The 22,391-nt window shown below is 48.0% G+C and overlaps 1 protein-coding gene across 2 annotated transcripts in view; it reads right to left on the bottom strand.

Annotated features, from left to right (window-relative positions):
- PDE4B (phosphodiesterase 4B) overlaps nucleotides 1–22,391 on the bottom strand; it is a 309,783-nt gene that overhangs the window by 246,374 nt on the left and 41,018 nt on the right. Inside the window, exon 1 of one of the 2 annotated variants that reach the window (XM_064147444.1) lies at nucleotides 1,509–1,759. The exons of the other annotated variant lie outside the window; for it this stretch is intronic. Within the exon in view, the coding sequence (XP_064003514.1) occupies nucleotides 1,509–1,744 (236 nt within the window). The 5' untranslated portion in view covers nucleotides 1,745–1,759. Of the gene's footprint in view, nucleotides 1–1,508; nucleotides 1,760–22,391 lie in introns of those variants that run through there. 2 annotated transcript variants of the gene reach the window in all.

The following is a 22,391-nucleotide window of genomic DNA, read 5'->3' as shown; positions in this document are numbered from 1 at the left end:
ATCCTGTAATTATTTCTGTCACCAAACAATACAGAGACCCTGTGCTCAGCCTGACCACACTTTGCTCTACCAATTTCCAGCAGCACCACCTCCCCCCCCGCCCCCCAGATCTCTCTCAACATGGGAAGGGAGGAAGAGATGAGCAGCATCCCACTCTTTGAATGCTGAGAGGTATGACAGATGTTGGAGGGAATTAATGTGCATAAAACTAAACACTACTGACTGCAACCAATTAAGACGCTGAGAGAAGCTAAAGACCATACTGCAGCCCTTACAGCACCAGTTCGGGTGGCTGGTATTGCTGTTTGGATTAAGAGGGAAAGGAAAAGAAACAAAAAGCAGAAAGTCTGCATGATTCTAGAATTCTGATTTGGATAGTGATCCCCTCCCCAAATGCATGTCAAGCTGTGCTGAAAAAGAATGTAGAAGGCAGTTAGTTACCCCAGCTCTACTCAGTACAATCTCCTGCTATCAAACTTCAGTTTTTTCCTCTTCTTTTTCCTACTGTTCAACAGCACCAAATGACTGCAAGAGCCACTAATCCACTCCAAGCCATTAACAATTCTCTTCAGGAGTAAAAACACCCTTGAAATATTTCACCATTACTCAAATAAACCATTTTAAAAGCCTCTTCCGTCTGAAAAAGTAGTAGTTAAGGATGGGTGCTGAGAGATCCCCAAACAGCCGCCCTGTACAGATAGAAATGGGACAGCTTCATCCTCTCTCCTCCAATTCCACCTATGGATGAGCAAGGGTTTAATACTCACCATACTCAAAGTTCTCTGCTTTAATTCCTATAGTCAACTGGTGCATATTGATAGAGACTTTTAGAATGTAAAAAGTGAGCAGTGGCAGACCCAGAAAATGAAATCATGAGGTTCTCAGGGATTTTCCTCAATTATCTAGTTTGATTCCTGTTTATGGCACAGTGTATCCAGGATAACTGACAGGCAGAGCCATAATGGGCACGCATATGGACTGTTTGGGGCTTAGCAATACAAAGGGAGAGAAAAGATGTCTCTTAGCTGGAGTTGCTTTGGAAAAATGGCTGAAAGAAGGGGTATTTGCAGCAGCAAAACAGTTTAAAAGCCCCTCACAGTCAGGCTAAAGCCCTTCACTAGCATTTTACTCCCTGCCCATATTGCCCTGTGTCGTGCTGTCATCTGCAGCCAGAGCTGACGGGGGCAAAGCAACAAGATGCCTCGAAGACTCTGAAATGAATTCATGTGGGGTCCCTCCAACAACACAACGCCTGGGAAAGTTAGGGGCTGCTGCCTTTGTTTGACAGAGATTAACCACAGCACACAGAAACAACAGGGCTGGGTTTCTCCCCCCAGCACAGAAGCTGAATGACAATTGTCAAGACACTGCATTATACATACTGGGGCTGCCTTCTGCTCCCTTCATTCAGCACTCGCAGGGAGGACCCTGAGCGAATCTCAGCACCTCTTTTCCTCCCTGTTAAAAGCCGGCTGGGCAAGCCCAGGCTGACCCCCAGCAGAGCTTACCAGGTATGTGCCACGGTGAAGCGCCGGCGCTGGCGGATGCTTTTGTTCACCAGCAACTTTCTGAAAAAGCAGGGAGAGTTCCTCGGGGAGCTGCGAGGAGAAATCTTGGGAGACGTAGGTCTGTTCCCAGGCAGCTTGGGAAGCTCGAGCTCTAGATGCATTTGTTCTTTGAAAGTCCTGATGTAAATCTCGGACTCTGGAGTAGCAAGTTCCCTAGAAGAATCTTTTGCCGTCATAGCTCAGGCGTTGTGCGAGCTCTCACCATTCAGAGAAGGAACCAAACGGGCACCGCGCCGGCAGCGCCGCCGACGAGAACCGCTGATAAATGGGCAGAGCTTGCCCCTGCTCATTCAACCAGGCTGGGCTCCAAATGGCAAGGCTGCCTGAAGCAACGGCAGCAGAAATCGAAGGGCGATAAGGCAGGGTTGTCAGAAAACCTTTATCAGCCCAGCTCTGCCTCTGAAAATGCGCCGAAGTGTTTCTGTGTCAGCAGGCTCCCCGTGGATGCGGCGCTGCCTGCCAGCTACACACCGACGCGCGTCGGAGCCATTCAGCCCCGCGCACCAGCTCATGAAAAATGCATAGCTGCCAGCTCCCGATCGATCCCTTCCGATAGCTCTTGGGCTTCACACACTTCACGGGCAAAAAACGCTGCTTTTTTTTTTCAGGGTGCACTAATAAAGCCAAGGAATTCCCTGCTCCTGTCGCCAGCCAAGTAACCCAGTTCATTCAGCGTGCTTAATAAAAGAGGTCTTCATTCAGAATTAGTTGGGTGCTGCAGTAGCTCCACCCATGCCATGCTTATTGGCTCGATATTATTTTGATAACTGGACTCTCTTCAGCTCTGCCTTGTGTGAGGAGCGTGTCAGGTTCTCATGAAATATTCAAGAGCTGTCTGACACCATGACATCGTTCCTGGCATCGCCCGGCACAGCCCGGGCACACCCAGTGCGACCCCCAGGATGGCAGCAGCAGTGGCTGGGCTTAGAGAAAGGCAGGGTGGGCCAGGAAGGTGGGGCAGGGAAAAAACAAACCACACCACAAAGCAAGGAGCAATGCTTTGCAAAAACAAAGCGTGCAAGAATGCAGGGATGAGCGGAATGCTGGCAGAGCAGCCCCCAGTGCTTCACTGTCTGATAGTCAAAGGGCAGAACCACCTCCAGACACTGCACAGCCCTGAGCCAGCAACCAAACAAGAGGGAAACACTGAAGGATAGGGGAAGCTGTCACTTCCCTCCATGCAAATTGATGCAAATTAATTTAAGTGAGCTATGTATATAGAACTATAAACCTCAGGACTATTTGTTTTGTCTGGACATAAACACCATGAACCCAACTTCTACTTGAAAAGCAAAAAATAACACAAGAAGTTAAAGGCAGAGTTTGATGCTGATTGTAGGAATATATTAAATCCAGCAGGGAGTGACAGAGCACCTTTTTTAAAGCAGGTGACCTTAAAGGTAAATGCAAATTCTTTTTAAAGGAGAAAGACAGGGAAGAGTGTCCCCAGCCAGCACTCTGGCTTACATCAATGAGGTTGATTACACAGCAGAGGCATCAATTGCACCACAAATTCCCACCAGCCCTTGTTCATTCCAGGCTTGTTTTCACTCATATCCCAAAACACTTCCCCAAACCATTAGTGTGCCTTCCTCAGCTCCCAGCAGAAGGCTTGCTACAGAGAGGTCCCCTATAGCAGAGACTATAGAGAAGTTACAGATTCCCTACCCAAACTGCTACCAGCTTATTCACCAGCCATATATATTTAAAAGCAGCCCAAAAAGAGCAAGAACTGCCTAAGCTCAACCTGAGGCCCCTGGCAGTGCAGTGCTATTTACCACCAAGAGCTTCAGGCAGTAACAGAAGAGAAATGTTTGATGACACCATGGTAGTCTGTTACTGTCCATCTCTACTACACTGCAGCCAGTGAGAAGACAAACAGAACACACAGGATGCTTAGAATCTGGAATTCTAAATGGGAAAAAACGAAGTTTCTAACTGTCCAGGAAGCAAAACAGGCTACAGGAAGGGGTTTGAGGAGAATCCATCTAAGATTAGAGAGGGCATTTCCATGCCTGTTCATAAAGCTATTAAAATGGTGAGAAGAACAAAGGGAAACTCACCTTTGAAAAGCACTCTGCAATAAAACAGGCAGCACAAAGGCTCCTCGGGCTGACTGTGTCCTTCCCTTACCTGAATTCAGAGAGATTTCACCAGCAGCATCCATTAAGGATGTGTTCCATTATTTGGGACACTCATAAATTAGCAATGAGACATCAGCCCCACAGCCTGCAGAAGGAACCGTGGTGAGATGCGCACAAGCTGCTGATAGAGCAAAGAAATGCAAGGCTAAGCTGACGAGATGGGAAGAGGAGACTGGGAAGAGGGAGAAGCAAGCTTCCATGCTCCCTTAAAGCATAAGGAATGAAAAAAAAAGAGGTGGTGGAGTGTCCATCTCTGGAGACACTCCAAACCCTTACGCAGGTGTGTTCCGGTGTGTCTTTCTCCGGGCGAACCTGCCTCGGCAGAGGAGCTGGACTCAATTTCCAGCCCCCACCACTCTGATTCTGTAAAAAGGCAAAGTGCCACCTGCTGTTTTGGCTAGCCAAATCTAGGTGCTTCTCCAAGCTGAGCTCTAGGACACCATCTGCTCAGTACACACAACCTCAGAGTACTTGGAAGGCTGATCCTGAGCACAAGACATCTCTTCTCTTCAAGATCTCCCAGCTCCTGGTGGCAAGAGGAGCGAATGGCTGCCTGAAAAGGATGTAGAACAGCTCTTTCTTGCTTCAGCAACCATCCTTCACACTGCAAATGTCTGATGTTTTACAGACAGAGGACAATGCAGCTGACAGCTGTACAGCCTCTGTTGATGTGTAGTACTTGAATTCTGTTTAGACATACTGCTTGGCTCCAGGATAAGCCAAGATGAGGTGAGAACCAGAACATCTCAAGAGTCCTCTTCACTGGAAGCCTTCAAAACCCACCTGGACACATTCCTGTGATCCTGCTTTAACAAGAGGGTTGGACCAGATGATCATAGAATCAACCAGGTGGGAAGAGACCTCCAAGATCATCCAGTCCAACCTAGCACCCAGCCCTAGCCAGTCAACTAGACCATGGCACTAAGTGCCTCATCCAGGCTTTTCTTGAACACCTCCAGGGACGGTGCCTCCACCACCTCCCTGGGCAGCCCATTCCAATGCCAATCACTCTCTCTGGGAAGAACTTCCTCCTAACATCCAGCCTAGACCTACCCTGGCACAACTTGAGACTGTGTCCCCTTGTTCTGTTGCTGGTTGCCTGGGAGAAGAGACCAATCCCCACCTGGCTACAATGTCCCTTCAGGTAGTTGTAGACAGCAATGAGGTCTGCCCTGAGCCTCTTCTGCAGGCTAAACACTCCCAGCTCCCTCAGCCTCTCCTCATAGGGTTTGTGCTCCAGGCCCCTCACCAGCCTTGTCGCCCTCTTCTGGACACGCTCCAGCACCTCAACATTTCTCCTGAATTGAGGGGCCCAGAACTGGACACAGGACTCAAGGTGTGGCCTGACCAGTGCTGAGTACAGGGGAAGAATAACCTCCCTTGTCCTACTGGCCACACTGTTCCTGATCCAGGCCAGGATGCCACTGGCTCTCTGGCCAGCTGGGCACATTGCTGGCTCATCTTCAGCTACTCTCTACCAGTACCCCCAGGTCCCTTTCCCCCTGGCTGCTTTTCAGCCACTCAGTCCCCAGCCTGTAGCACTGCTTGGGGCTGTTGTGGCCAAAGTGCAGAACCCTGCACTTGGCCTTGTTCAATCTCATCCCATTGGCCTCTGCCCACCTATCCAGCCTGTCAAGGTCCCACTGCAGGGCTCTCCTACCTTCCAACAGATCAACACCTGCTCCTAGCTTGGTGTCATCTGCAAACTTACTGATGCTGGACTCAATCCCCTCGTCCAGATCATCAATAAAGATATTAAACAGAACCGGGGCCAGCACTGATCCTTGGGGAGCACCACTAGTGACAGCTGCCAACTGGATGTGGCACCATTCACCACCACTCTCTGGGCCCTGCCATCCAGCCAGTTCCTGACCCAGCACAGAGCACACACTTTTTCTTTACACTAGCGAGATTATTTACCTGTTTCTGTGTCATAATTGCCAGGATAAAAGAAAATGCCAGGGAAGAGGCATCTGTGCAATGTCCTTCATGCTTCAGCAGTGGTTAGTGTGCTTTCCACAGCCCTTTCAGCCAGTGGCAGAGTAGTTGGAGACCTCTTCTACACAGCACACCCTCCAGAAGTACACTAAGATAAAACCAGTTATAGGAAGCTCCCCTCTGTTCCTCAGGTCATTGCTCCATTCATGCCCATTAGGAAGGCAGCCCAAACAGAAAATGATAATCTGACAGCAATTAATTAGGAAAAAGATTTAATTCAAAGGCCTGAGGTTTGCTGGTTCTGCTTCTTTTTCAAAGGGAAAGTTCTACCACCCCAGTACCAAGTGACAGAATGAGAGGAAATGGCCTGAAACTATGCCTAGGGAGGTTTGGATATCAGGAAAGAATTTTCTTTGCTTGCAGGAGTGATCAGGCATTGGAACAGGCTGCCCTGGGAGGTGGTGGAGTCACCGCCCCTGGAGGTGTTGAAGGAGGGTGTGGGCATGGCACTTGGGAACATGGTTTAATGGCCACAGTGGTGTTGGGTTGAACTAGAGGATCCGAGAGGACTTTTCCAATCAAAACTATTCTATAAAGTAAGGGTGGGGAGATGCTGGAACAGGTTGTCCAGGGAGGTCTTTGATGTCATTCAAGGCCATGTAGGATGAGGCCTTGAGAGCAGTCTGGCCTAGTGGAAGGCATCCCTGCCTGTGGAAGGGGGGCTGAAACTAGGTAATCTTTAAATGTTCCTTCAAATCCAAGCCATTGTATGAATCTATGAAGTTTGGAAAAGGAAGGAAAGTGAACTGAAACAGGTTTTTAATCAAGTGGAGAGCTTCCCTTTCAGAAATCCTGGCTTTTTGCCTGTTTTCACAAGGAAAATAAAGACCTTTTGGGAAATGAAGCCTCTTACTTGTGCCAAATGTATAAAAGAAAAATAGAGATTTCCCCTCTTGCATAGCCTTAATTGTTGTTCAAGCAACTTGCTGTCTAAATGCACCCCATAATGTATGCTCCTGAAGCAATCAAGAGCTTGGTTCTTTGCTCTCCTTAGTCCTGGAAGGACTTTGATGGTCCCTCACACACATCAATGTTTGCTTGGTTCAGAGCAAGCATCTGCAAACACAGCACTGTAAAGCTCACCTGCAGGAGACAGCCATCTCTAGAACCCTGATTAGTAGTTGAGGATGCACAAGAGAAGGACTTCATCTGCCTTTTGAAAGTCAGATTCCTTCTTCTAGAACACCTCTGAGGTAAGAAGCCCTGTTGGGGCAGAAACATTATGGAATCTCAAGGCACTGTCACTACTTAGCAGCTGGATTTCTGCCAGATACACAGGACAGAAGATAGGCTGGGAGAGGATCAACAGTGGACTTCCAGGACAGAACCTCTAGAAGCCAGCTAGCTTCATCAGCTCTGAAAGAGAAGAACAATGCGACCCAACCTAAACCTCCCCTGGTGCAGCTTAAGATCACTTCCTCCAGTCCTATCACTTGTTCCTTGGGAGAAGAAACCAACACCCACCTGGCTCCAACCTCCTTCCAGAGAGTTGTAGAGAGTCAGGTCTCTCTTCAGCCTTTTTCTACAGGCTGAACACCCCCAGTCTACTCTCCAAACCCTTCACCTGCTTCATTGCCCTCTCTGTACACAGTTACAGCTCAAGGTCACTCTGCACACTAGGCCCTACAAACCTTGACCCTTTCACCCTCCTTGCCTCTGCTGTGACCACAGAAGGTAAAAGAGAGTCAAGAATATGCAAACTGTCACTGGCACTAGAAAAGAATTCAGGTAAAAAGCCTGCAGTAAAGGAGGGAATGCATTTGTGGTGGAAATGTCACAGGCCTGACATGGATGTGATCTTCAGTGTGATGCCTAAGGCAGAAGATGTAATTTCCAGGATGAGCCTGCACTGGGAATAAATCAGAGCAACCCAAGGAATGGGAGACAGGCAAACCTGTGAGGGGGAGGCAAGTGAATCAAAGAGAAGAGAGATGTCTAGGAGGAAACCTAGAGTGAGACAAAAACACCCCCAAACCTATCCATGTGCTGGAAGCTGCAGACAGGTAAAGCTGGCCAGGGAAACAGATGCCAAGGAACCGCTTTCACATGAAAAGAGAAGTTGCTGTGGATGAAAAGATAAGAATAGCAAATGACTGCCACAGCTTTAAGGCAAGAGCAATGGGTGGTAAGGAGGATTTGGGAAGGTGACAGTGATGAGAGAAGAGCTGGATACAGCATTGCTAAAACCTGGAAAAGATGCCAAGACAATAAAACCAGCAAGCTGTACAGGCAGAGTGATGGTTAATAATGTGTTTGGGGTGGAAGACTGAAACCTTTCCAGTGCTGGAGTGAGCTATCTAGACACAACAAGTGGAGAAAAAAGGGAAAAGAAAGGTGGAGTGTACAAGTTGAAGAGATTAACACAAGAGGAAAGCTTAAGAGGTGTTTTTCATGTCTTCTTCATTTCCCTTCTATCACAGCCAAGAGGCACACTAAGTCCATTCCACCACTGATGACATTAAAATCATTATTAGCTAGCTCTACTCCATTCCTAGCCCTAATTTCACTTTTGGCTTCTCAGAGCAGGAGCAAATTTGATGATGGCCTGTACTTAAGCACATACCAATGAGTGCTATCTTAAGCCATCACACCAAAACCTGATGCTTTATGATAGTCATTTTGCCTGAATAAGAGCTCATCATTCTAACTCAAGATGCATTTGATCAGTTGCCTCTTCCTACAACAGGATAAAGTCACAACACAGCTCAGGGAGCAAACCTCCAGAACACATAACACAAAGTCAGTGCTGAAAAAAATCAACGTAATAGCAAAGAAATATTACCAGGAAGCTGTGAAGAGATCTTGATGCAGTCAGCTTTTTCAGCCCTGCCTGAATAATGGCTTCTTTAATAGAAGGATGAGCAAAGTCCAATGCAGGAAAGTCTCTCTGAGTCAAAAGTGGGATTCTTAGGGACCTGGGGGTGCAGGTCGGCTAAAGATGAGTTGGTTGGCTGGCTAAAGATGAGTCACTGTGTGCCCAGGCGGCCAAGAAGGCCAACAGCATCCTTACCTGGATCTGCAAGAATGTGGCCAGCAGGACTGGGAAAGGCAGTGTCCTCCTGTACTCAGCACTGGAGAGCCCATGCCATGAGTGCTGGGCTCAGTTTTGGGCCTCTCTCCAAAAAGGAAATTGAGAGGCTGGAGTGGGTCCACCAAAAGACAAAGGAGTTGGTGAAGGGTCTGGAGAACAGGTCTGGTGAGGAACATCTGAGGGAACTGGGGTTGTTTAATCTGGAGGAAAGGAGGCTGAGAGAAGACTTTCTGACTCCCTACAAGTCCCCAAAAGGAGGCTGAAATGAAGTGGGGGTTGGTTTCTTTTCCCAAGGAACAAGCAACAGGACAACAGGAAATGGCCTCAAATTGCACCAGGCAAGGTTTAGGTTGGACATGAGGAACAGTTCCTTCATGGAAAGGGTTGTCAAGGCCTGACTAAGCTGCCCAGGGCAGTGGTGGAGTCTCTAACCCTGGAGGGATTGAAAAGCCGTGGAGATGTGGTGCTGAAGGACATGGGTTAGTGATGGACTTTACAGTGCTGGGTTAACAGATGGACTTGATCTTAAAGGTCTTTCGCAACCTTGATGATTCTATGATTTAAGTGAGGGGGGTTGGGGAGCAGGGGAGGGAAAAAAAAAAGGCTCCTGCAAGAGCTGCTGTCTCACAAGCCAAAGCTTCTGAAAGGTGGCTCCATGACAGAAAGCTTTCAATGACACATTTGATGACTTTTCTTCTACTTTCCTCAAACTTCCTAGAACTGAGACACTGAAGGAGAGGTAGAAGAACATTACTAACTACCAGTTTGCGTGGCAGAAGTCCCACATTTATGAAGCAAAAACCCCACGAAAATAACAACCATTCACAGCAATTTCTATCACCATAGCAAGATCAGGGTTGGGTGAGGTTTGGGGTTTTTTCTATATTTAAATAGCTTTAAATTAAAGGACTTTCTATCTCCATTCCCACGGAATCCCTTAAAGTTGGAATTTTCTGAAGGGCAGACATCAGTAATTCTTGCAGAGGCCCCTGAAACAACATTTTGGAGTGCTATAAATGGTCACAGCAGAGAGAACCACAGCACCTAGCAACCCTCTAGCTGGCAGTGACAGAACTGAGCCAACTGCACAAGAAAGAAGCAACTGGAAAAGTCTGTCCTTATTTATTTCAGGGAGTCAGGAGACCAGCACAGAGACACGATCCACATCTATGAGCTTAGCAAAGGTTAAGCAGGATTCACCCTACATAAATGGGACCTGTTGAGCTCTTCCTATGTCACTACCATGCAGTTGCTGCCAAAGAGACTATTCCTCATGAAGTAAGCAGCTTGTATGTTAGCTTTTGGCTCAGTACCCAAGACTTACAGCCTCGGTATATGATTTCATAAGTTGTTAGGTCCTCAAAGCACGCAGTAGCTCTACCAAGGTCAAGAAGATCTAGACGACTTCTCAGTTTAGTCATAACTAAATGAACATCTCTAAGGAAGATTCCTCAAGAGCTCTGAGTGGCTTGGGTGCTCCTCTATTCACAATGAATTACATCAACCAGGTCACTGCCATCATTTGAGTTGAGCACTACAAGGTGGCACAGAAAAATTACCTTCCTTCAGAACGTGGATAAAGAAGTCAGTAGAATCAATGTCCTGCTATGAGCTAGAGCACAACCAGTTCTGCTGAAAGCTGTGGCTGCTGAGCTCAGCCCATGCTCAGGGCCAGCACTGTCTGCAGCTCAGGGTGCATTTCTGCAGCCAGGGGATGCTGCCAGCAGTGAGAAGGTGATGGAGAGAGGCACTGCCTGGGCGGCACTGCAGAAAGCCTCTGTCTTAGACTTGCCTCTGCCCACACCAAGGGCACTGCCACAGCTTGTGCCCTATGCTGGGGAGCAGGAAGGCAGAGGTGGCACTTGTGGGGAGAAGAGGCCAGGACAGGTCTCCCTCAAGTGCCCAGCAAGGGAGTGCAGTCCATGGATGTCTAGCCCCCCTATACAAACAGAGGCGCTGCCTGTTTCGCTCTCTCTCGCCCTGCCTTCCTGCTTACCAGCATCACCTGCCTGTTTCTTGCTGCTCTTTGTTTTACCACGTGGCCCTCAATCCATGAGGGTGGACAAACCCATTGCCATCAATCTGGTTATATATGTATATTTTGTACCTTGCTTTCCCTTCCCTATACCTCTTTGCAACTCCTCTACCTCAAACACCTTTTATTTAATGTTAAAGTTTTCTCTTTTAAGTTCCAAATTGAAGTAAGACTATTTATTTGTGTGTGTTTGACTTTTTCCTCTCTACATCCAATTCCCTTTCTTTGAAAAAGGGGGGAAGAGTGAAAGGCATCCTGTAAATTGTTAATGGTTCTATTAACTATATTTGAGTCAGTGGGAAATTTAAACTAGAACCAAGACACACCCCAGTTCCCTCAGCTTCTCCTCACCAGCCCTGCTCTCCAGACCCTTCGCCAGTCCTTCTTGGCCTCCCAAGCACACACTGGCTCAACTTGAGCTGCTGCCAACAAGCACCTCCAGATCCCTTTCTGCCAGCCAACTTTTCAGCCATCCTGCCGCAAGTCTGGAGCCCTCACAGCAGCAGAACCTGGTGCTCAGCTTTGTTAAAACTCATCCTGTTGACCTCTGACCATCGATCTGACCTGTCCAGATCTCTCTGTAGAGCCTCCCTACCCTCAACCAGATCAACACTCCCACTCAATTTAGTGTCACCTGCAAACTTACTGAAGGTGGGGAAAAGGCTTTCTGCTACTAGTAGGAAGGGAGCTCTACAGAGCTGTTCACCCATGCAGGCTGGCTGCCTCTCCTCAGCCTGCTGTTTTATTCCTGAGGTGCTGTGAGCTGCACGAGCTGCACCTGCCTCTGCCATGAATTTGCCTGTGACTAAGCACCTCAGCTCACGTGAGTCACCAGCACTGAACAGCCAGGATCAGGCCTCTGCTCATCACCATGCACAGAAGCCTCTGTATCCACATCACGGTGCCTTGCTATCTCCAGAGCCAACTAAATGCTCCATAACCACTATTAGAGAATCCAAGCATGGTGGAAGTCCGAAGGGACCTCTGAAGATCATTCAGTTCAACTGCCTGTTAAAGCAGGGCACCCACAGCAGCTTGCTCAGCATCACATCCAGAAAAGCTGGAGACATGGAGCTGTTGGAGAGAGTCCACATGAGACCACAAAAATGATCTGAGGGCTGGAATCCCTCTGCTGTGAGGCCAGGCTGAGAGAATTGGGGCTGTTCCCCCATGAGAAGAGAGGGTTACAGGGAGACCTGATGGCCTTTCAATGCTTAAAGGGGACAGTCAGAAAGCTGGGGACAGACTTCTGTAGTGACAGGACAAGAGATGATGATTTGAATGACAAGATGAAGTTTCAGATTAGAGAGAAGGGAGAAATATTTGATACTGAGGGTGTCAAATAATAGCTATGAACATGGTTTATTAACATTAAAACGGGCCAGAAAACTCATTCACAAGGTTCGAAACAGAGAGTTTAGAATTTATACGTGCAGGGAACAGGCGAAACTAGAGCACTTGTTTCCTTAAAGTGGCAAACACAAACATTATACTGGAAGAGAAGATTCTTGTGGTTAATTATACTGCTTATCCACTAGAGGACACAGGAAGCTCCTTTCTGCTTACGGCAGAAGGCAATTAGTGCCCAGGTGGCCAAGAGAGCCAGTGGCATCCTGGCCTGCATCAGGAATGGTGTGGCCAGCAGGAGCAGGGAGGTCATTCTGCCCCTGTACTCTGCACTGGTTAGACCACACCTTGAGTGCTGTGTTCAGTTCTGGGCCCCCCAGTTTAGGAGGGACATTGAGATGCTTGAGCGTGTCCAGAGAAGGGCGACGAGGCTGGTGAGAGGCCTTGAGCACAGCCCTATGAGGAGAGGCTGAGGGAGCTGGGATTGTTTAGCCTGGAGAAGAGGAGGCTCAGGGGAGACCTTATTTCTGTCTACAACTACCTGAGGGGAGGCTGTGGCCAGGGGGAGGTTGCTCTCTTCTCTTAGGTGGCCAGCACCAGAACAAGAGGACACAGCCTCAAGCTACGCCAGGGGAGATTTAGGCTGGAGGTGAGGAGAAAGTTCTTCACTGAGAGAGTCATTGGACACTGGAATGGGCTGCCCGGGGAGGTGGTGGAGTCGCCGTCCCTGGAGCTGTTCAAGGCAGGACTGGACGTGGCACTTGGTGCCGTGGTCTAGCCTTGAGCTCTGTGGTAAAGGGTTGGACTTGATGATCTATGAGGTCTCTTCCAACCTTGGTGATACTGTGATACTGTAATTAGAAGAGGCTTTAAGTATTTACTCACAAAATATTATCAGCCAGTACCCAAAGCACGTGGAGGGGTTGCTGTCGGTGGCCTCAAGGCTGTTAGAGCCTTTGGAGCTTCCCAGGCTCTTTTCTCAGGAAGTTGGGCTGAGTTCCTATTGATTCCCAATGCAGCAGAAGCCTTGCAGAGGGACAGGCAGGATGCAAATGCCATGTGCAGCCTTGGCACAATGTCACGCTGGCTATGCAGGCTGATGGTGCGCAGGCATTTAGAGCCTGTTCCTGGTAAAGTCGAGGCAGTGGAGTTTACAGGCAGTTTCAGGATGAAATGAGGCAGCAGCAGCAGCAGCACACCGTGCTACCTGCTCATCCCTTTTTATCAATACCAGCCAGAGACTAAGGGGACTTTGGACATAGAACAGCCAATTAGAATGGCACTTTGCCAAGCCTGACCACATCAGGTGAAGCCAGGGCTTTCATTTTCTTTTCCTGCAGTTGCTTCCTCTAGCACAGAAGGAGGGGGAGTAGGGGAACATGTCTGGACAAGACAGAGTCCTTAGACTCAATGGCTCCAGGTCCTTTGTCCTCTTTCCCGCAGTTACAGCAGAAGGGGGGAGAGCAGAAGAACATGCCTGAGCAAGCCAGGGCAAGGATAAGCCCATTTTTGGCCTATCAGGCCTACCACAACACCTCCTGACTGCACAGGGCTTGGATTGGATGGGCTTTAAAAGGTCCTTTCCATCCTAAAGCAGTCTGTGATTGTAGATTATGATGTGCAGGACACATGGCATGGCCAAAATGGTTTGCTGGCACCAGGAGCCACACTTTCTCCAGCATCACACTCCAGAGCCTCAGGGATAGTTTGGGCACAGCTGAACATTCATGTAGGCTCCTGCCACGCACAGCCTTGTCACTGTACTGCAGGACTCTGCCTGCTCCCAAACATCCACATAGAGAAAGCTGGGCCAGAACCTAAAAAGGGCCTAGAAGAAAGATGGGAAGAGATTTTTAACAAGGGCTTGTAGTGATAGGATGAGAGGGAACAGATGGAGGCTGGAGGAGGGGAGATTTAGATTGGAGATTAGGAAGAAATTCTTTCCAGTGAGGGTGGTGAGACACTGGCACAGGTTGCCCAGGAAGGCTGTGGATGCCTCCTCCCTAGAGGTGTTCAAGGCCAGGCTAGATGAGGCCTTGAGCAACCTGGGCTAGTGGGAGGTGTCCCTGCCCTCAACAGGGGCAGTTGGAACTAGGTATTTTTAAGGCCACTTCCAACTCAAGCCATTCTAGGATTCTGTGAATCTATGACTAGAAAACACAAATCATTTTGATGCACATCACATCTGCTGTGATTCTACTGTGGGTTTTCAAGCTACACACAACTACACAGCAAAAATTAAAGCAACTTCTTTGCAACAAACCAGACCACCACCAGAACCTTCTTGTGTAACACTAAAATGCACCCAGTGCCATGGGCAGGCTGAGAAGCACAAGGTAGCTCTCCAGGTATCAAAGCGAAGGGAGTTTGATCTTTCACAAGAAGTTATCCTTAGTCAGTATATTAAAAGACAAAAGAAAGTTGTGTCAAATTCTTGTCTGATTCAGCTTTTGTATCAACTCTATTTCCATCATCTCCCTTTATTTTCCATTCTTGGGAAGATGAAGTTTGAACATAATATTTCAGAAGCTAAATTGTCTTTAAGGAATTCACAGTGACTCACTTCTTGCCACACACAGACAGCTCAAGTTGTCTTATTTCACTTTGGCACAAGGTATATAATTATTACTGAATCATTAAAAGCTGGATTTGTGTGTCTACAGCTACCTCTGTTTTGAACAACTGCTATTCCAGAACCTCAGCATGGTGGGAATTGGGAAGGACCTCTGGAGAACATCAGTTGTTCTACAGCCACAGCTACTCATAAAAGGCAAGTGTGTGCTGCCTGAGCTGTCTTGGTATCTCATCAATTTACAACTGAACCCCTGATCCCCAGCACATTGGAGGTTGGAATGGACCTCTGGAGATCATCTTGTGAAACCTTCCTGCCAAAGCAGAGGCACCCAGAGCAGCATGCCCAACATCACAATGGCCAGGCAGGTTTGGAATCTCTCCAGAGAAGAAGGCTCCACAACCTCTCTGGGCAGCCTGCTCCAGGGCTCCAGAACCCTCACAACAAACAAGTTTCTCCTCCTGTCCACATGGAATCTCCTCGATTAGTTTGTGCCCATTGCCCTTTATCCTGTTGCTGAGCACCACTGAGAAGAGTCTGGCCCCATTCTCTTGCCCCAACAGGTTCTTTACCTCTTGCTGGGCATTGAGCAGATCTCCTCTCAGGCTGCTCTTCTGCAGGCTCAGCAGCCTCAGGGCTCTCAGCCTTCCCTCCTCACATTGCTGCTCCACTCCCCTCAGCGTCTTTGTAACCTCCACTGGACTCTCTCCAGTACTTCACTGTCCCTCTTGAATTGGGGAACCCAGAACAGGACTCACTGCAGACAAAGTAGAGGGGGACGAGAACCTCCTTCAGCCTGCAGGCCACGTTCCTCTTCATGCATCCCAGGAGACCATTGGCCTTCTTGGCCACAAGGGCACATTGCTGGCTCATGGGGAACTTGTCCCCCAGCACTCCCAGGTCCTTCTCTGCAGAGCTGCTTTCCAGCAGGTCACCCCTAATCTCTAAGTAAACAGGATCATCTTCAATACTGGGCTCACCTTGCTATTCATCCAAAAAAGGGATGTGTGACCATGTAAGCAGATTAAAACCCATCAAATCAAATAAATGCAAACTAGGAAAAGGATTTATCATATTTAGACAACTAAATAAAACCTGTGTACAAAAAGACCTTGAGAAAACACTGACATTTTAAATTCAAAACCTAGGACAAATCCAACATTTCTTCTTCCAGCCCCTCTGTACCAACTACACCACAGGTAAATCCCAGCTTTTCTGTTTGGATCTTCCAGAAAACAGAAAAATAAAGTAATATTCTGTCTGAGAAGAAGATCCAAGAGTTCAAAACCTCACAGCAACAGACAATATCTAAATATAGGCAGCCAAAACACTTCTCTGTGTGGTCCTATCTGAGAAAATCACTTCAGAGGTAAAGTCAGGGATAGCCAAATCCACTCTGCACCAACTTCATTTCAGATAGATTTGCATTTGATCACTGCATAAATAACACAAGCAATGACCTCTTAGTATCTGGTATCCACCATTTTCTGCTACCATGAAGGATTCCTGTGATGTGTTTTTGTGATATCAGATGGAGACAGAGGTTCACAAACCAGCCTTAAAATCACAGAATCATTTAGGTTGGAAAAGATCTTCAAGATTATCAAGTTGAACTCTTAAGGCAGCACTGCCACTAAACCACATCTACACAACCTTTCAATCCCTCCAAGGATGACACTGCCATGAGCAGCCTGGGCCAGGCCTTGACAACCCTTTGGAGGAAGAAATTGTTTCTCGTGTTCAACCTAAACCTCCTCTGTCACTTGTTACTAGGGAGAGGAAACCAATCCCCACCTGGCTCCAGCCTCCTTTCAGGCAGTTAGAAAGAGCCAGAAGGTCTCCTCTCAGCCTCCTTTTCTCCAGGCTAAATCCCCGTTTCCTCAGCTGCTCCGCACCAGCCCTGTTCTCCAGACCCTTCGTCAGCTTCAGTGCCCTTCTCTGGACACACTCCAGCACTTTCTTAGAGTCAGGGGCCCAAAACTGAGCTCAGTGTTTGAGGTGTGGCCTCACAGCAGGGCAATCCCTGTCCTGGCCCTGCTGGCCACACTCTTGCAGATCCAGGCCAGGATGCTGGTGCTCTTCTTTGCCACCTGGGCATACAATGGTTCATCTTCAGCTGGTGGCTGATCAATACCCTTATGTCTTTCTCTAGTGGGCAGTTTCCAGCCCCTCTGCCCCAAGCCTGGAGCATTCACAGTATCACAGTATCACCAAGGTTGGAAGAGACCTCACAGATCATCAAGTCCAACCCTTTACCACAGAGCTCAAGGCCAGACCATGGCACCAAGTGCCACGTCCAACCTTGCCTTGAACTGCCCCAGGGACGACGACTCCACCACCTCCCCAGGCAGCCCATTCCAGTGTCCAATGACTCTCTCAGTGAAGAACTTTCTCCTCACCTCGAGCCGAAATTTCCCCTGGCGCAGCCTGAGGCTGTGTCCTCTTGTTCTGGAGCTGGCCACCTGAGAGAAGAGAGCAACCTCCTCCTGGCCACAACCACCCTTCAGGTAGTTGTAGACAGCAATAAGGTCACCCCTGAGCCTCCTCTTCTCCAGGCTAACCAATCCCAGCTCCCTCAGCCTCTCCTCGTAGGGCTGTGCTCAAGGCCTCTCACCAGCCTCGTCGCCCTTCTCTGGACACGCTCAAGCATCTCAGTGTCCTTCCTTCATGGGGTTGTTATGACCCAGCCCCTGGCCTTTCAAGTCTCAGCCCATAGATCCAGCCTGGCCAGATGCTCCTGCAGTGCCTTCCTACCCCCCATCTGATCCAGCTCATGACTAACTTGGTGCCATCTGCGAATGTACTGAGAGTGCCTCAATCCCCTCAGCCAAGTTTACCCACTCTGTGACTTAAATAATTTTAAAGATAGGTATAAAAGTAAAAAAGATGTTTTAAAGGGTTTTCCCCCCTCTCAGATCCTACTTTTCCCATCATGAGAAGATTGCTCATCTATTTTTTGTCAAGTGAATGCTTGCAGCACATTTTTTCTATTCTGAAATTGAATTTTGAAGTTGAATTTGAAATGATCTAAGCACTAAGACCCCAGCCTGTTTCACAGGATGTTATCCCACAGTCTGAAACACTGAAAACAAAAATAAAAGCCACGCACACCTCCACAGCAGCCTTACCTCTTCTGAACTTGTGGGTTTCATCTTCCTGCTAGTGCTTAAGCTTCCTATTAGAGGAAATATTTTCATTCCATGGGATTTACAGATTTCTCATACATGAGGAGTCACTGAGCATGACTAGCCTGACTACAGCTTTATTATCCTCTTTAATCCTCTATGCACATCTCCATCCCATTTATCATTCCAACTTCCCACCTCTATTCCTCCCTCAATTAATTACCACCAGCCTAAGAGCTTTAGTGGTCAGCCCAGCTGAAGTCAGCATCTCTGCTGAAGGTTTGCCCTAAGACACGATTGCCCAGAATTGCCCTGAATTCGATCTGGTTTGGGTTTTAAGGCTGCATTTAATCTGCTGCCCACCATCACCATCTGGAGAGCAACTTGCAGTACTACAAGCAGAAGTGCGACGCTACATAGACCAGCCCTCGTCGTGCACGCAGGATTCACAATGAGGAATGCACTCACAAATTCTTCTTGGCATGTTCCAATTTCCGGAAGATCTTCAGATGGACAGGAAAAACACCAGCAATCAATCCCTTAATATCTTCTGGGATGTGGCCAGCAGGCCAAAAGAGGTTCTCCTCCCACTCTGCTCCACTCTGGTGAGGCCACATCTAGAGTCCTGGGTCCAGTTCTGGGCTCCCCAGTTCAAGAGAGACAGGGAACTACTGGAGAGAGTTCAGGGGAGGCTACAAAGATGCTGAGGAGCCTGGAGCAGCTCTGTGAGGAGGAAAGGTTGAGAGCCCTGAGGCTGTTGAGCCTGCAGAAGAGCAGCCCCAGAGGGGATCTGAGCAATGCTCAGCAAGAGATAAAGGACCTGTGGGAGGCAAGAGAATGGAGCTAGACTCTTCTCAGTGGTGCTCAGCAACAGGATAAAGGGCAATAGACACAAACTAGAACCCAGGAGGTTCAGTCCAAAGAGGAGGAGAAACTTGTTTGTTGTGAGGGTGCTGGAGCCCTGGAGAGGGCTGCTCAGAGAGGTTGTAGGTTCTCCTTCTCTGGAGAGCTTTCAAACCTAGCTGGGCATTGTGATCCTGGGCAAGCTGCTGGGGGTGCCCCTGCTTTGGCAGGAGGGTTGGACTGGATGATCTGCAGAGGTCACTTCAAATTCCACCATGCTGAGGTTATCATACATAAACTCTCATCCACGACTTCAGTTTAAAACTCTCTTTTGGTATTTGCCATCTTTCCCTGTACGGAGTTCAGATAGTGAAATGCTTTGGAGCAACAGAGATCAGAATGAGAATAACTAAACCACACAGAAGAAAGCAAAACATTACTGCAGCATCAGAGCATTAACAAGATAAATAATGAGTGCAGAGCAGAGTTACTCTCCTCACAGCAAATGGAGAATGGCCCAGCAGAACAGATATCCCAGATGCATGCAGCAAGAGTTTCTCTGAGGATCTGATCAACTTAACAGGAGAAAAGTAAAGTAACACCAGCAGAGGCAAAACGTCTGCACCTTACAGTTCAGAGCAAGCCTCTAGTGACCAGATTTAATTTATCCCTGGCTCTGGAGAGATGTCATCATTGGTTTTGTGGTTAAGACAGTAAATTTCTGTACAGACTACAGTGGTTTGCACAAATAGGAGCCTGAAGAAGAACTGGAGAAGGACCCTGTCAGGGAGTATGATGATCACACTATGGCTTAGGTTGGAGGGGACCTTAGAGATTATCTAGCCCTACCTCCCTGCCATGGGCAGGGACACTTTCCACTAGCCCAGGTTGCCCAAGGCTTCATCCAACCTGGTCTTGAACACCTCCAGAGAGGAGGCATCCACAGCCTCTCTGAGCAGCCCACTCCAGATTCTTATCACCCTCATACTGAAGAACTTCTTCCTAAGATCCAGACTAACCCTACTCTCCCTCAGCTTAAAACCATTCCCTCTTGTCCTGTCGTTTGACAACCTCTCCAGCCTTCCTGCAGGTTCCCTCCTGGTATTGGAAGGCAGCTATAGAGGCCCCCCAGAGCTGTTCTCTTCTCCAAGCTGAACAAGGTGATAGGATGAGAGAAATGGCTTCAAACTGAAAGAGGGGAGATTCATAGTAGATCTAACGAAGAAATTCTTCACTGTGAGGGTGGTGAGGGGTACTGGAATAGTGTGGCTGCCCCCTCCCTGGAGGTGTTCAAGGCCAGGCTGTACAGGGCTTGAACAACCTGGTCTAAGTTGAAGGTGTGCCTGCCCATGGCAGGGTGTTAGAAATAGATAATCTTTAAGGTCCCTTCCAATCCAAACCAGCCTATGATTCTGTAGCAGAAAACAAAACCCCAAGTGACTTTCTTGTTCAGGATAATAAAACGTCCAGGGAAAATCTCATTCCCACCCTCTCTACCCTAGTAAAAGAGATCATGTTCCCTATACAAGATTTGTGTGTGTTTCTGAGTATACACTAAATAAAACAGTGTAATGAGGAACCTGTATACCAGCAAGAGAAGCTGCCTGTCACCAGGATGCCTTGAGGAAGCTCTTTAAGAACCTCCAGTCAATACAAAAGGAGCTGTTAGCTCCTGCACACAGCAAACAAATGAAATCAAGATATTCTTTCTAGGACTCATGTTTCATGTCACATTAACGAGGTGTTCCATGTCTGTCTCTGGGCTTTCACAGGCACAGAAATAGCTTACAGCAAGCTCAGGTAAACCTACACACTTCTGGATGGGTCTTGTGGGAAGTGCTACAGCTCAAGTCCACAGGTAAAACCCCACATACTAAGTGAACCTTAAGCAATTAAATCAGACACTGAGGAGTCACGATCATTGACCTTAGGGGACACCCACGCTGAAGATGAGGGAGAGGATTCTGCTGCTCTGCTCTTGTGAGACCCCACCTGCAGCACTGCATCCAGCTCTCAAGCCTCCAGCACATAAAGGACATGGATCTGTTGAAGAGAGTCCAAAGGAGGCCACAAAAACCATCAGAGGGCTGGAGAACCTCCCTTATGAAGACAGGCTGAGAGAGTGCATGTTGTTTAACCTGGAGAAGAGAAGGCTCTGGAGAGACTTTCTGGTGCCTGTCCCAGCACCTGAAGGGACCTTCTACAAAGGCTTACAGTGACAGGACAAAGGGGAATGGATTGAAGCTGGAAGAGGAGAGATTTGGGCTGGACAGGAGATAGGGGTCAGCTGGTGTGTTCTACCTAGTATCAGGTGATAGAACAAGAGGAAATGGCCTGGAATTGTGCCAGGGAAGTTTAAACTGGACATTAAGAAAATAAGTCTTCCCTGCAAGAGTGGTCAGGCATTGAAACAGACTGCCCAGGGAGGTGGTGGAATTACCATTCCTGGAGATGTTCAAGAAACCTGTGGGCATGGCACTCTGGGACATGATTTAATGGCCATGGTGGTGTTGGGTCAGTGGCTGGACCTCATAATCTTAGAGATCTCTTCAAACCCAAACAATTCTGTGATTCTTTGTTTGATTCAGTATTCTTCTCCTTCCAATCCTTAACAATTTGGGATTTTCAACATTAGTAAGAACTGACCTTGCAGCTATAATGGACTTCCAGCCTATATTTAGGATCTTGCCTCCGAGTAGCAATGCTGAATCGGCTCAAATTCTTTCATGCTCAGATACATCATTTTGTATTTATCTACACTGAAATCTTCCTATCACTTTATTGCCAACTCACTGGGTCTCTTAATGCTCAGATCATTCCAAAGCTGTTTCCACACAATGGCATTTATCAGCCTCACAGAAACACACCCAGTATCTGGGGTATCTTCCATGCAGAACTGAACCACAATACAGAAACCCAAATAAGCCTGGGGACCACATCCTGCTTAGACCACCTATACCAAAACAAATCTCCATCGTAAAGGGGGGCCTGTGAGAAAGAGGAGGACAGACATTTAGCAGGGCCTGTTGAGACAGGACAAGGAGGCATGGTTTGAACAGAAAGAGGGAGATTCAGAATGGATAAAAGGAAGAAATGTTTGATACTGAGGGTGGTGAAACTCTGGCCTAGGTTGCCCAGAGGTGGCAGGTGTCCCATTTATGGAACCATACTAGGTCAGGTTGTTTGGGGCTCTAAGCAGCTGCTCTAGTTGCAACTGCACCTGCTGACTGCAAAGGGGTGGACTTTATAGGTCCCTTCCCACCCAAACTACTCTACAATTCTATGACTGTGCTGCCCAAGTGTGGTCAAGCCCTGAAGAATTTGAAATTGAGAGATAAGGAATTGTGGGTGTGCTAGTGTGAAGCTAGCTAGAATGTTTTGGCGAGAAGAACTAGATTACAGGCTGTGAAAGAGAAACAATGGTGATGTCTACTTCACTCATAGGCTTGCTGAGAGGTATAACAGCAAGAATCCAAACATAGATAAGACATTCGGTCACTGTCTGGGCTCTGAGCTGCATTTCTCTCTCTCTAACCTAACCTGATTAATCCACCTGCTTCCTAACCCCCCTGGCCAACCCTCCATTCTTCCTTGGGCACAAGGCAACATCTGGGGTAAAGTAGCAAGGGTGGGAGAAGGTGGAAGGGTGGTTGGGAGCCCCTCCTGGGGACTCAGGTTTCTGGGAGGGGAGTTGTGTTTCTGTATTACCTTTTACCTTGTATATTTCT

Source organism: Pogoniulus pusillus, chromosome 8 (assembly GCF_015220805.1).
Source record: "Pogoniulus pusillus isolate bPogPus1 chromosome 8, bPogPus1.pri, whole genome shotgun sequence".
NCBI classification, from domain to species: Eukaryota; Metazoa; Chordata; class Aves; order Piciformes; family Lybiidae; genus Pogoniulus; species Pogoniulus pusillus.
Note: the sequence above shows the minus strand (reverse complement) of the source record. Positions and strands in the feature narration are given on the sequence as shown.